The sequence below is a fragment of the Vicugna pacos genome, chromosome 20 (genome assembly GCF_048564905.1).
Source record: "Vicugna pacos chromosome 20, VicPac4, whole genome shotgun sequence".
NCBI classification, from domain to species: Eukaryota; Metazoa; Chordata; class Mammalia; order Artiodactyla; family Camelidae; genus Vicugna; species Vicugna pacos.
In genome coordinates, this window is record NC_133006.1 from 21209554 (window position 1) to 21224213 (window position 14660).

General features: G+C 40.5%; 3 protein-coding genes across 18 annotated transcripts in view; 1 reads left to right on the plus strand and 2 right to left on the minus strand.

Moving 5' to 3' along the window:
- ANKS1A (ankyrin repeat and sterile alpha motif domain containing 1A) overlaps nucleotides 1-1477 on the minus strand; it is a 176029-nt gene extending 174552 nt beyond the window's left edge. For all 8 annotated transcript variants that reach the window (XM_072945203.1, XM_072945208.1, XM_072945206.1 and 5 more), the window contains exon 1: nucleotides 1124-1477. In XM_072945203.1, the coding sequence (XP_072801304.1) occupies nucleotides 1124-1317 (194 nt within the window). In that variant the 5' untranslated portion in view covers nucleotides 1318-1477. The remainder of the gene's footprint in view (nucleotides 1-1123) is intronic.
- A 1196-nt stretch (nucleotides 1478-2673) lies between these two features.
- Nucleotides 2674-8980, plus strand: TAF11 (TATA-box binding protein associated factor 11). The gene is made up of 5 exons (XM_006202091.4): nucleotides 2674-2950; nucleotides 5529-5677; nucleotides 6875-6962; nucleotides 7543-7639; nucleotides 8321-8980. The coding sequence occupies exons 1-5, from the start codon at nucleotides 2780-2782 to the stop codon at nucleotides 8449-8451; spliced, it is 636 nt and encodes a 211-aa protein (XP_006202153.2). The 5' UTR covers nucleotides 2674-2779; the 3' UTR covers nucleotides 8452-8980.
- Nucleotides 8981-9594: 614 nt separating this feature from the next.
- BLTP3A (bridge-like lipid transfer protein family member 3A) overlaps nucleotides 9595-14660 on the minus strand; it is a 55573-nt gene continuing 50507 nt past the window's right edge. For all 9 annotated transcript variants that reach the window (XM_072945211.1, XM_015237521.3, XM_072945212.1 and 6 more), the window contains one exon: nucleotides 9595-14370. In XM_072945211.1, coding sequence (XP_072801312.1) covers nucleotides 14245-14370 — 126 coding nt within the window. In that variant the 3' untranslated portion in view covers nucleotides 9595-14244. The remainder of the gene's footprint in view (nucleotides 14371-14660) is intronic.

Here is a 14660-nt window from a genome sequence, read left to right on the forward strand (position 1 = left end):
GACAGCATTGTTCTAGTGGCTGGAGAAACTGCCCCAAATGGTACTAGTTTTTGCCTCCCCAAAATAACTCGTTGTAAGAGTTCTTCTCTCATACTGCTCTTTAAAATCTTCTGTAGACACCTGGGTTTGCACTCAGTGCTTAATATCTAACAATTTGTTAGAGCCTTGGGCTCCTTGGTCCAAGCTCAGGCAAATCGAAGTTACATAAACTAATGGGGAACAAAAACAAACACAGCCATTTCTAAATGAACTTCCACTTCTTAAAAACCTCAAAAGAACAAGGAAGGAAAAGAAAACAGGCTATGAAAGTGCTGCTGAAACAACACATTTTACTCACACTGACAAAGCACCTCCAATTCCCTCTCCAAGCCACACAAATGTGACCTTTTTCTCTCAATCCTTACAGTTCCAGATTCAAGTGTTTAACAACAGACCTTGGAAAAGTTTAAAGTACCCTTCAGTTTCCTAAACAAGTCTTTCCATAGCTTTATTTTTTGATGAATAAACCCCCTGATGAATCCTGCATATGCCACTTAACAGACTAATCCAATGAGGTTTACTACAAGGCACCAGAATTTAAGCTTCAAGCACAAAAGGGGCTCAAATAACACTCTGAATGTGATAAACCCAGAGACAATTTTAATATAAACAACAAAAGCCACGTCCCGCAGAGCCCTGTAGAAGGTTCCAAGTTCCCAAAAGAAGGGAATCAAGAGAATTTCTTCCAGGGGAACCCTGAGATTCTGCAAGGCGTGGGAGTTTCTGCAGGAGATGAGGGAGATTTAAAATACACATATTTTTTGCTCTAAAGTGGTTTGAAATACAACAGCTGGCACCCGACAGCGGGCGAGTGTGAAGCCGGGCTGTACCATGCGGTGGAGGCTGCCACCTGGGCACTCCCACCATTCTTCGCAGCCGGGTCAGGACGCGAGACCGGGAGAACCCGAAGCCGCGCGGACCCGCACCGGCGCCCCTTGCCCCTTGGGCCACCTGCTCTCGCCCCGAGACACGAGCAAACCCACCCCACTTGGGTCTCCAGAGCCACGACCTCTCTGGGGACCTACGAAACGGGAAGGGGAAAGGGGGTCTCCAGGCGGCTGCCCGGCCCCGGAGCATTACTCACCTGAGCAGACTGGAGAGGGGATGGCTCGAGGAGCCGAGACCGCCGCCGCCACTGCTGCTGCCCCCGGAGCCGCCGCCGCCGCCGCCGCCGCCGCCCCCGAAGCCTGAGGAGAGCCGCTTCCCGGACAGCAGCTTCTCCACGGCCGGGAGGTGCCCCGTGCGGGCCGCCTCCAGCAGCTCCTGCTCCTTCCCCATCCCCAGGGCCGCCGCCCCCCAGACCCCACTACCGGGACCGCCGCGGAGCCTGTACCGGCTCCCAAACTTTCCGTCTCCGGGCAACGCACCCCCCAAACCGGCCGGGGACACCACCCCCCTCCCCCCCGCCTTTTCTCCCCAGGAGCGCGTCACTTCCGGGATCTGGCGTCACGCGTCACCGCGCCCCCGCGCCCCGCCCCCTTGTTCACCTAGCTGGGCGGGGCTCGGCGGGCGGGCGCAGGTGACTGTGGTTTGCGCAAAGTGGACTCAGCTGCGCCGAAATAGGCTTCCCAGGGCAAGAGGAGAGCGTCACGTGGTCACCCGCTGTACGAGTAGAAGGAAACAAATGCTGTACACCTGTACGCGCCTCTCAACGTGCACTTCTTCCCCAAAGGTTTTGGGAGCCCACGGGGCAGGAAATACGGTAATTCATCCAAGCAGTGTAGAAACAAAGAGAGAAATATGGTAACGCGCACCAACATTTCCAAGTCAGTTCTTTCTGGACGCAGAAATTAAACATGTAATGGGTGTGGGAACCTAATGATACAGAGGTGAATAAAATGCCCCCCTCTGTACCTCTATGAGGGAAAAGAGGAAATTTTTAAAGTAGAAATTTCTCCACTTCATGCTCCCAACCGCTAAAATAGATCATTAAAGCGAAACATTCAAAGGAAAGACTTCCCTCCCAGTTGGATGTGTTCCTACTTACTTTGATGACATTAACCGAACTGATTAAAAGTCAGTTGGTGAAGACAAAAAAAAGTCAATTGGTGAATCCGACGCCAATCTTGAGTACTGGTGAATTGGGGAAATCATTCAGTTGGGTAGAAACTATGCCTGTTTTGTTTCTGGTACTAGCGATGTTCCTGGCTCGAAGTATGCGCTCAATAGTTGTGGAGTTCAAGCTATATGACTTTTTTTAAGGTGCGTGAGGAACAGAAGAGAAATGCTGGCAATTCCATGTAAACACAGGCCAGCGGTCTCTGTCCAAATGAACTGTACGAAGTTGAGTCCTGGTCTGAGTTTACCCGGTAGCCGTGTCCCACGACAAGGGGGTGCAGCGCAACTGAGTTTTCTCCTGCCCCCAAACTTTACTCTGAGGAAAGTGGATTATGAATGAAGTTAACTGATAGTGTGTCTTTAGAAAGACCGAAAGGAAAAAGAAACCCTTCAATAAACAACACAGCTCTCCCTTACAAATCCTAGTTTCCCAGAGTGGAAAATCCACAAGCTGAATTCCGTAACCTCAATTTTCCCTCTCCCCACCGCCATCAAATCAGAATTAACAAGGAGCCCTGAAATCCTCTACTAGCGCCTCAAAATGACCCCTCCGAGGAGCGGTACGGGTGATGTCATCGCAGCGCGACGGCAGGAAGTAAGCTCCTGGGCTGCAGTGGTGCGTGAGGTCCCGAGCTCCTGAGTCTGACAGCGCCACGATCTCCTCTCCCTTCTTTTCGCCGTGATGGATAATGCCTGCGAGTCGCCCACTGAAAAAGGTGGAGAGACAGGGGAGTCAGATGAGACGGCAGCTGCTCCCGGGGGCCCCGGGGTTACTGATACGGACGGAATCCCGGAGGAAACTGACGGAGACGGAGATGGGGACTTGAAAGAAGCCGCGGCAGAAGAAGGCGAGGTAGGAAGAAATGTGTCAATGAGGCCAGAGGCGTTGTGTCACAGGCTGCTCGTCGGGCTTCTTGGTTGGTCCTCCCAAGCTAAGATTCTCGAACTCACCATGACTCCCTTTAGATCTGCAATCGTGTCGCACAGAGTTTGGGGACGGGGTTGGGGGGTGGTAGGCTATAAAACCTTAGTGCAGGTTCGGTTCCAGAGACCCAACCGCTGGCTCGATATTTTTATTCCCTGCCTAAGGGCGCTAAAATTACTAATAAGGGATTTTCTTGGTTTTCCTGGTGAGGAAATTGGAGTCGGTGCTACACTGAGGATTAGGGCAAGAGCTAGGACCCAGGGTTCCTAGTACCCCTTTTACCGCAATATAGTTTTTTAAAATGTGTTGCTTAAGCATAACTTTGTCATTATAGGCTGCAGAGTCGTTAAAGGGACACTTTGAGGTAGTTACTAATTTAGTCACGTTCTTACCCTCTTGAAATATTTAACTGCTACCAGTGACCTGGGCGCTAATGTCCAAGGGTCTGTATGGCACAAACACACCAAACCTATCGAATGTGTCACCCCAAGAGGATCAGTGAGCATCAGTCAGGAGACCAGAATTTCAGCATTCTCTGGGTTCCATTTCTAAAGGTAGAATCTTGGGGTCTTAGAGCTATAATTCCTATATGAGTTTAAGTGTGAGATTATGGGGGAAGACATTGGATTAAATGGAAACAGCCTTTCAAAGCATAAAGTTGCTTAGAAATAAAGTTAAGAACTTTTAGAAAAAGAAAAATGTGACAAGACTATTTTAAGAAGGAATCTTTAAAAGAGATTTCAAGTACAGAAAGTATTTGAATAATAATCAGCTTAGTCCAGTGAAGAGCTCTACATACAGAAATTTGCACCCAGCAGAAAATTAAACAATTTTTGATGCTTCTGAAACACTTTAAGAAATTGATCATATACCAGACCACAAATAAAAACATGAATTCTTAAAAGTAGAAATCATAACAGGCCACATCCTGTTAGTACAGTGCAATAAAACCTTAAATTAAAAAAATGAAATAAAAGGCTTCTCCCACTCCAACTCCTGGACATTTTTAACTTTTTTCAAAATAGCCCTTAGATTAAAGAAATTCAGAGAGAACACTACATCAAATCCCATGGGATTTGACCAAAACTTTATTTAAAGAAAACTTTGTAACCTTATGTATTTTTTATTAACAAGAGATACTGAAAATAAGCACCCAACTCAAGAAACCAGAAAAAGAACAAAATAAACCAGAAGAATGTAGGAACAAGGAGTTAATAAGAATAAAAGTAGAGACTAATGAATTAGTGCTTTAAAAACATAAACAATAAAATTAAGACCTGGTTATTTAAAATGTAAATATACAACAATATGAAATAAGAAAGGGCTGTAGGCACTGACATGGAGATCTTTAAGCTATAAAAAAATTTAATGTTCAAATTTAGACCAAGTGCTCTTGAAAATTTAAGAAAATTGGCTCTTTTTAAGAATAATATAAATTACCAAAATTGAAGCACAAAGAGGTTAGAAAATTTGTTTAAATTAGTAACTAGAGAAGAAGTTGAAAAGACTGATAAGGACTTACTACTTTACTCTTACCCACCACTCATATTCCTGTATGAGTTTAAATGTAAGTTCCTCTTTAAGGAAAAGAGAAATTAAATCCCATTAATGAGATATATTGTATCCTTTAGATTCTGTATTAAGTTAGGATTTTGATTTGTTTTGTTGTTATTAAACATCTAGCATAAGTAAAATAATGTTAAATGTTTATATGATGAGAGATAAAAAATGAGACAAACCGATCTTCAAAAAGTTCTCATTCTAGCAATAGGAAATAAATATTTGCATGACATAATAGAATTGAAAGATAGGAAAAAAGATCCCTAAATGGGGGAGAAGCTCACTTTAAAATTCCAAATTCAAAGAAACACTATTTTAATAAGGTACCCCCTTTTTAGTATTCTTTCCACATGGAATCATCTATAGATTTAGAGGAAGAAGAGCTGGCTGGATGAAAAGGACTTTGCTGACATCCCCGCACCAGGAGAGGTGGGCTCAGGGAGAGAGTGGTTTTCATGATCCTTGGGATTTTATTGCCCTTGTAAATAGATACTGGAACTATGATCATAGCTAACCTGGAAAACTGGATTATTGGGCAGGTTTTCTTTTCACAGCTGGACTAAAAACTGCTTTTTTTAAAATTGAAGTATAATTGATTTACAATGTTGTATTAGTTTCTGGTATACAGCAAAGTGATTCAGTTATACACACATATATTCTTTTTCATATTCTTTTCTGTTACAGGTTGTTTCAAGATATTGAATATAGTTCCCTATGCTATACAGTGGGAACTTGTTGTTTATATATAGTAGTTTGTATCTGCTATAAACTTCTTTATATCTTACACTGGTATATCTTACACTTGATGGTACAGCCTATGCCTGGAACCAAAAAAACTACAGAAATAAATGGATTTATTGTGTTGTCATGAATATGATATCTTCTTACCTTGCCCAAGTCTGGAAAGTAGGCCAAACATAGAACAGGGTTTCTTTTGTCTTCTCAGCTCAAGAGTCAGGATATCTCAGATTTAACAGCTGTTGAAAGGGAAGACTCATCATTACTTACTCCTGCAGCCAAAAAGCTGAAAATAGATACCAAAGAAAAGAAAGAGAAGAAGCAGAAAGTGGATGAAGATGAGATTCAAAAGATGCAGTAAGTCACTTTCCGATCTTTCCCCTTTCAAGGCTCTAACTTGACCACACAAAGTTAATACATTTTTCTTCACCTTAAAAACATTTTTTTCTTTCTTTAAACTCAAAAGAAAATAAAGCAATTAATACGTTATGTTACATTATAGAAAATATAAATACATTTTTAAGAAGTATCACCTTACCACCAAAATAAACACTGTTAATATTTTAATGTATATTATTCTCCAAGATACTTTCTTTACATATATTTATAAATAAAATTAAATTAAAAATTCCAAAGATGTTAAATACTGTTTGTAACCTATTTTCCACATTGTATACAGTGAGTGTTTTCCATGTCCATAATTATACATCTAGGTCATAATTTTCTTTAAAATGGAAATAGCTTCATTATGTTTTCTGATTGTAAAATAATATGGGTTCATTGCAAATAATTCAGAAATACAGAAAAAATAGAAGAAAAAATTACCCACAATCCCACCACCCAGAGTTTACCTAGGGTATATATGTATAGCTAAATATTTTCACATCAGTAAATATGCCCATAAATCATCATTTTTAATGGCCACATTATATTCCATTAGATGGATGAACTATAATTTAACCAATCCCTGTAGTTGTTTAGATTTTTTTTCTTTTGACAATATAACAAACATTAAGTTTTTTCCTCTATATTTTTTGGCCATTGGGATTTTTGTATATTTCCTGTTCATTTCCTTTGCTCATTTTCTAAAATTGGTATGGCCATCTTTTAATTTATTTGAAAAATTTAACTATATATTAACAGTATTAACCCTTTTCCATATAGTTTACATTTTCCCCCTAGTCTATTAATGTTGGAAACTACTAGTTGAATATAAATTTATATATTAAATTTTTACCATCAACATGAAGTGTAGTAAGGTAGTGTAATGGGGAGAGCGAGCCTCATGCTGAAAACATAATCTATAGAGTGTGATTCCATGACCCAACACTGTTGTTTTTGTTCTTAATGTTAAGTAAGAAAGGAACTTGTGTTTCACTTATTGTCAACTTCCTTAAGAGTAGAAATCCTTGTCTTCATACCTTGTAAGCACTAAGCCTAATACTATTGACCCCTTGAAAAATTCATTTTCTAAATGTCTGAAACTTGCCTTTAATAATGTATCTTAAGTATCCATTCTTGCAAGTGAACTTAATTACCTGAATCTTTGTCTAGAATCCTGGTTTCTTCTTTTTCTGAGGAGCAGCTGAACCGTTATGAAATGTATCGCCGGTCAGCTTTCCCTAAGGCAGCCATTAAAAGGGTAAGGATGGACTACCACACTTCATTTCCATCAGCTGTGAGAACTGAACTAGACTCAAGAGCTATATCTATTGGCATTTTGAGTGAGAGGTTAGGCAAGTTTGGTGGATCATTTAAGTAGGAAAATAAAAATAACATGCCCCTCAAAAATCTGACTAGTCAATAGACTGGGATTTCAAAATTGTAGAATAGATAAACAAGATTATACTGTATAGCACAGGGAAATTTACACAAAACGTTATGGTAACTAACAGAGGAAAAAATGTGACAATGAGTGTGTATATGTCCAAGTATGACTGAAAAATTGTGCTGAACACTGGAATTTGACACAACATTGTAAAATGATTATAAATCAATAAAAAGTGTTAAAAAAAATCTGACTAGCCATAGTTTTATATTCTAAGGATAGAGTCTCAACAAACAGGATAGACCATTATATACCTGAATCCTTGTTTTAATAGTCTCAATTTCAGCATCTGGCCTTTAGTGAACTCTTTTTCAGTGCAGAGCTCTCGTGTGTGCTATGTTCCAAAGCCAGTCCTTGACTACCTTAATCACAGAGTCCTTGTCCTTCTTTCAAGCTGATCCAGTCCATCACTGGCACCTCTGTGTCTCAGAATGTTGTTATCGCTATGTCTGGTATTTCCAAAGTTTTCGTCGGGGAGGTGGTAGAAGAAGGTGAGTGGTTTTGGTCTAAATACTGGATTGAACCTGTGGTGGTCTGATTTCCAAGAATATCTATGCTGAGGGACTTATTAAAGCACCAGTGATAGTTTCCATTTACACTAGATAGAAGTTGACCAAAGCAGGAGTCTTGTATTTAGGAGAGCATGACCATTATTCCTTGAAAGTTTCAATACTGGGAGGCCTGGAAGCATCTAGGAAATCTCCCTTCCTTATTCCTGTCCTTAGCTCAGGGTGACAGAAGCAGGCTTTGTATTTTTCTCCAATAAACTTTGCTCATTTCTGCTGCCAAAATTAAACATACATGAAAAGCAGTTGCTGGTGCTGACCAGTGTGGTTTGGTAGGTAGTTGTCCCTGATGTTATGACCCCTGGGAACTGCCCCCTTGTCCATCAAGTAAAGAACCTGGGTGCTGTCCATTGCTAATTGCTAGCTGGTGAAATGTTTGTCTTTTTTTTTTAAGAAGATATGTTTTAAACTGTTGCCTATGATAAAGCCTGATATGGGATATTATGCTAAAGCTAACATGATACATTTTATAGCATTCTCTTAAGAAGGGAACATGTCTTGGTTTATTTCTTTAGCCAAGATTTAATGAGAATTACAGGACTCAAAAGGATTGTGATTAATAAGCTCTTGCGTGATAATGAAACTTTCTCCTTGCCCTCTGTTTAGCACTGGATGTGTGTGAGAAGTGGGGAGAAGTGCCACCGCTACAACCCAAACACATGAGGGAGGCTGTTCGGAGGTTAAAGTCAAAGGGGCAAATTCCCAACTCGAAGCACAAAAAAATCATCTTCTTCTAGACCAAAGTCCAGAAGGGCCTGAAGGAAGAAGTACTGGTTCCAGACTCCCTGCTGCATGAGACTTTGTGCAGTGGTGCTTTAGTATCTCAGTCCTCCAAGGATTCCATGATTTTAATATCTTTCTCAAAACTCTGATATTCATTACACCTAAAAGAAGGCATGCAGCCTGTTTCATAGTTGCCTTGACTAATTATTGGGGCCTCTGAAGGCATTTTACCATTCATTACTGGCTGGTTGAAAGAAGAGAGGTACATGGGCCTTAAGCATCTTCTGGACAGAGGAGCTGCTGTCAGAAAGAAAACCTTTCCCAGAAGGTTTGACGGTTTCACGTTGAAGCCTGAAGTTGCGGTGACTTAGGTTGTTTCGTACAGCTGGTTTTAAGTAAATGAAACCACCAGAAACTTTTGACTTGTGATACTCTACCATGAAGGACATGGTGATAGCAGGAGTGGTGGAACAGTTTGTCCCTGTAAACAGTTAAGATTCTTCTATGAATTTTGGTGAGTGATCATTAAACTGTTTTACAACATGTTCTATGTGTATTCATTTTCTGTCTAGCTGGTTGGAATGGGAAGAAGCTCATCGTTCTTTTTTGGTGTCAGAATAAAACTGGTTTTGACTTTTTTGTGAAAATTTGAGTCTTCCCATTTTCTACTAGAACCATTAAAATTGTATATCATAGATTGTCATTCTAAGTGAAGTAAGCCAGAAAGAAAGAAAAATACCATATGATACCACTTATATGTGGAATCTAAAGAAGAGACAAATAAACTTATTTACAAAACAGAAACAGACATAGAAAACAAACTTATGGTTACCAGGGTGGGAAGGGATAAATTGGGAGTTGGAGATGTGCAGATACTAACTACCATATATAAAACAGATAAACAGGTTTATACTATGTAGCACAGCGAACTGTATTCAGTATCTTATAGTGACCTAGAATGAAAAAGAATATGAAAATGAATATATGTGTATACATGCATGATCGAAACATGCTGTATGTTAGAAATTGACACAATATTGTAAACTAACTATACTTCAATAAAAAAAATTTTCTTATAAAAGAGTACTTAAAAACAATGTAAAATGTTTTGTTTCAGGTATGTTTCAGATCCCTATAAACAGATATAACAGAGCCAATACTGCTTAATAAGTTTAATTTGCTTTTTTCAGGTGGTTCACAGAACCAGTACACTCAAGGTTTGATTAGATATTGCAACATTAAAATTTCCCAATACTGACCAGTATTCCAGTTCATCAGATACATTCTCATTGTTTTCCTCAAATAGAGGGGAATGGAGTGACCTTTTATTGACAGTGATTAGCAGTAATAAGGCTACTGTATTTAACTGGCAATCCCAAGAATTCTTTCCTCTCTATCATTCAGTGTCATAGGGAGAGGGATTTTGAAGCTGTTCTCTTTTGAAGCTTTCCTGAGCATGTCTTAGTAAAGATTCCAATTCTGTTTAGCACCCTGAGTGGGGGAAACAGCTTGGACACACAAAGTTGGATAAATCTGGCTTTTAGTATCTTATATTAAAATGCATGGCTTTAAACGTGTATGTACATAGCCAATGGAGAAGACACTTCAGTGGGGCATTCCACAAAGAAACGCTGCCTAAGACTCAAGCTAAATCTTGACCAAAAACTAGTAAACTAAAGAAAAAAAAATTCTCAGATCTAAGAGGAAGCTTTTTCGACTGGATATAGGAACTACACCTACTGCAATCTGAGATACTGGATAAGGCTGAAATTTACAAATAACATGGAGAGAAGTTCACATCACAAGTCCAGCCACTTAGCAAAGCCTCACAGTTTAGGGTTATCCAAGAGTGTTCCCCCTGGCATCTGCTGTAAGAGATGGAGAAAATAATCCTCATTCAACAACAGCTACTATCTACACCTACCCAGAGGTGAATGGGAATATTCCTATTCTAGCAGAAGGTATGGAAAGATCCATCATCCTGGAAAGGACAGTACATCACACCAGAATCTCAAAACACTTCATAATGACTATGGTAAATCAGAAGGCAATGACACAGCTTTTGTAGTCTCAGATAAGGAGATGTCATCCTACCAGCTTGTGCAGCAATGTTGTTTCCATAGTTTTGTGATATTACTATAACTGATTTTAGAAGTTTAGGCAAGTGTTAAATTAACAAAAAAAAACCTTAGTTTAAAGATTTGGAATGGAAATTTCCCAAATGACTATGTTCAAACTATCATCTTTCCACTACCCCCTAAACTTGCCTAAGGAGGAACTAAATGGGTTAAATGGAAGCATTAAGTTACGGGTACCTGAAGGGTGGTTTATCCATTGTATATTCCATACGCAGGAACCACCATGAAAAGGTGTACATAAAGGTTGAGCCCCATGGCAAAATGAGGGTCATATTAAATATATAGCAAAAAGCAGCCATCATGAGAGCCATCCACTCCTGTCTAAAGTCCAAGAAACTAGGTGAATTATTCCAGTGAATTGAAAACACAATTTGAGATGGATAGCCACCTCTGCAACTCAGCTAAGAGATTTAAATCAGTTCATATGCACTAAAGCATGTCTCCAGTACCTCCATGTAAACAGGAAATCTAGACAATCACAGATGATACGTAGTTGTCCATGCTTCACAGCTGAAATGGTGATGTGCGGTGGCTGAAGTCTTTTGAGGAATAGTGGTGCTATCACTCCAGACATTTTCTTGAGGTATTGTTTTTTCTTGTTCAGAGTCTTAGAGCTCCAAGGCAGAAATCGTAAGCAGTTCAAAGGAGCTGACACTATTTGTTCTTTCCATCTTTCTCCTTTACATTTATCCTGAGGAATACCAATAAGGTCATATTTCTTCATTATGAAAAAGCCTGCCTTCCCCCAATGAATTGGAGTATGAAGTTATACAAGATGATTTTTACTAAAATTCCACGGGACAATGACCTCTACCACATTTCCTGAGGGAGGACTTCCAGACACAATGGCCAAATCTGTCACATAAGGGAATTCAGATTCAAGGGCTCCATTTGTCATGTGGACAAAAGCTCCAGATTGCCCAGAAACCTGACTGAGCTCTGGTCATTAAAGGGGTTAGCCTCAGTGCTTGCCAGATTTGTTTCTGTTGCCTCTCACCAAGCATAAGCTTAAGGTGAAGGAATACCAAGCAATGCCTATTAGACATTTTCTCTGCACGGAGGGGTAATGGTGGGTCAGAGAGGAAGGGGAGAGAATCAGAATGTGATTTTAGACTAATTCAGGTGGACCTAAGGTTGAATAATTTTATTTTCTAGATACAGATCTCCCTCCTCCCCCTCTAAGAACATTAGAAATGCCATACTTGAGATGAACCAGTGATCCTTTTTTCTTCATCATTCTGCCTTTGAAGAAACCTAAAGGGGGGTCTGTGGAGGGATGCAGTTACCCTCTCCCTTGTATATCACCAAATAGCCCTCGTTTTCTGTAATTCTTTTTGGAAGCCATATATACAAGGATTCCTCTTAAACCTGCACTCATAAAGTTTCTGCCAACACTACTCCTTGAACAATGAGCTCCAGAAGTTTCTGATTTGCCAAGAGAAGTGCTTTCTTTTACCTAAGCCTATGAGGTAGAACCCTAGAGCCAGTATTTTGGGACCTGAAGAACATATCTCACTCTTGACTGAATATTTGACCTAACACAACCCTCAGCTTTCGTCTTTCCAGAACTGGAGCCAACATTTTAGAGATGTGTCCTCATGCGGAAGTACCTTCACTCCCTGATAATTTTTGCTGTTCTCTGGACCTTTCCTCCCTTCACCTGTATTTCGTAAGTAAGGGTACCAGAAATGCACAGATAATTTAAGACATTATCATGGTCTTGTGTGAGGTGCTGTTTTCTGTGTTGGCTCTATGTGACCTTCCTGATCATGCAGGTGGGCATTTGGCCACAGCAGCACACTGACTCCTCCTCCTTCTCAGCAGTGCTTAAGTTTCTTTCCTGAGTTCTAACAGAACTCACTGCCTCATTGGTTGCTGAATCTTCCACTAAGTGCATTACTTCACACTTACCTACATCAAACCTCACCTGTCACTTTCCTGAGTATTCACAGCCTGGTTCGTGCATCTTCTGTGATTTTCCTTTTTTCTTTTTTTTTAATCTTTTCTGATTTATCTTTCACTGCCTAGAAGTAGTGACATTTGATTGCATTGTAATACTTTCAGGTTATTTATAAAAATCTTAAATAAGGTTAAACCAAACATCAACCCATCTGATTGTTACACTGTTAACAATCTCTCTAGAAAGATGTTTACTCTTAAGTCTCTAAGTTGTTTCCTAAGCATGATAGATACACCCATAATCTCATAGTAATTGGTAATTTTAAATTGCCTTAGTGATGAACCATGACAAAAATTCTTCAAAAGTCTGAGCAAATTAGATCTTATTCCCTCTTGGATGCATGTTTCTTCTTATTCTCAAAAACTAGAATATACAAGTCAGGCATGATTTCCTATAAAGGAAACCATTTTATCTTTCCTTCAATAGGTCATGTGTGATTAAGACTTTAGTGACACTACTAAATCACTATTTTAGCATCTTGCCAATTCAAGGTGAGTCAGCTGATGAACTTCTGTCCAATCAACACACCTTGAAGTATATCACCGAGCAGTATGGACGAAGATAGAGTGATGCGGAAGGATCAGGTAGAAAATAGAGAGGGGGAAATAGCTCTTTTATCAGGCAGAGGCAAAACCTAGTCAGGTTGAAGGGGTTTTTTCCTTTTTTTTCTTTTTTTACTTAAGTCAAAATAACATGATTTTTAAAAGCCACAGTGATAGAGGGGTGTGAGAGGCAACAGGCTAAGATGTTTATGTCACAGTTTAAAACACATTTTCAGCTCCCAAACCACAGAGTGCTAACAAGAGTGCTGGTAGAAAGTCATAGTGCAGACGATGCAGAGGTGCCAGGGACCCTGGGAGAGGAAATGACCTGTGAGGTGCAGCTGTGGAAGACACAGGACTCAGCAGGCAACAGGGGCTCAGAAGCAAGCTCCACTAGTGATCCCTACCACATCATGCCTTCAACCTAGCTCAGAGTAAACATCTTTTCCTTGATTTAAATTTCAAACAAATTGCATTACAGAAGGGAAAGGTGATACCAGTGAGCCACAATTGTTGTTTACTTCCTACCGCAGCATCACAATAATGAAAGGATCACAGAAAGGAAACTTAACCGTGAAAAACCTGATTGTAGTATCAGCCAAGATGACATGAGTTTGGTTTCCTTTCCAAAATAGGCAGAATCCATGTCTCACTTATTCCTGTGCCTCTCCTGACTCCCGCCTTGCTGGCTATTTTCTGTTCCACTCTACTTCTGTGGCTGAAGCTCAGGCCTAGGACTTTTCAGATCCGCCTCAGGAAGCTCTGGGACGTAGAATCTTTGGTGGCTCTGTGGGTGACTGAGATGGGTACTTTGCCTTGTTCACACAGGTTGTGGAGGAAGCAGATGTCTCTGCCATGAATCCAGGAGATGAAATGGCCCTACATTGTCGAGAAGATTCCACCTAGTGTGCAGAGGGCCGAAAGGCTTTATACAGGCAAGACATGATGCTTGAGCCACGCACAAAGCTGCCCCCAATCTCCTGGAACATGGTCGTGCTTTGCCCTGTCTTCCATCCAAGTCAGAACAGCTAGTAGAAAGGACCCTGCAAGGAGTGAGTTGAGCATCCTTAGCTGACTTGTTTAACACTGGATGGTGCCTGTCACAGGTGATACAATTGCTGGTGATCTCCTCCTCTCTCCTTGGCACAGATGGCTGAGCCACTGCTGTCAGAGCTCAAAGAGGGGGTTATATTTCCTAATCTCCTGAAGAAGTTTTTCTTTATCCTGGTTGGCATGAGCCAATGCTTCTTTAGCTTCTATAAGTTCCTTTTGTAGGGTAGGCAGTTCTTTCACCTGACAAACAATAAAATTCACAATTAATGAATAAAGTAACACAAGTTGCAAAAACATCTAGTAAGGGAACAAGGAGGAACAATTCAAGCAGAAAAATCCACAAGGTTGGTCAATCAAGAGAACCCAACTAGATCTTTTCTAAGAGCCTAATACCCTCTTCAGAGTTCATCAGTTACGCAGCAACAGGTGGAAGATACGATCAGCAAGCATTCACCTCTAGCTCCTGACTTACATCCCCTGTTCAGCACTTCTACAAGCTGCTGCTAGGTGACGGGAGCCCAGAACACCCA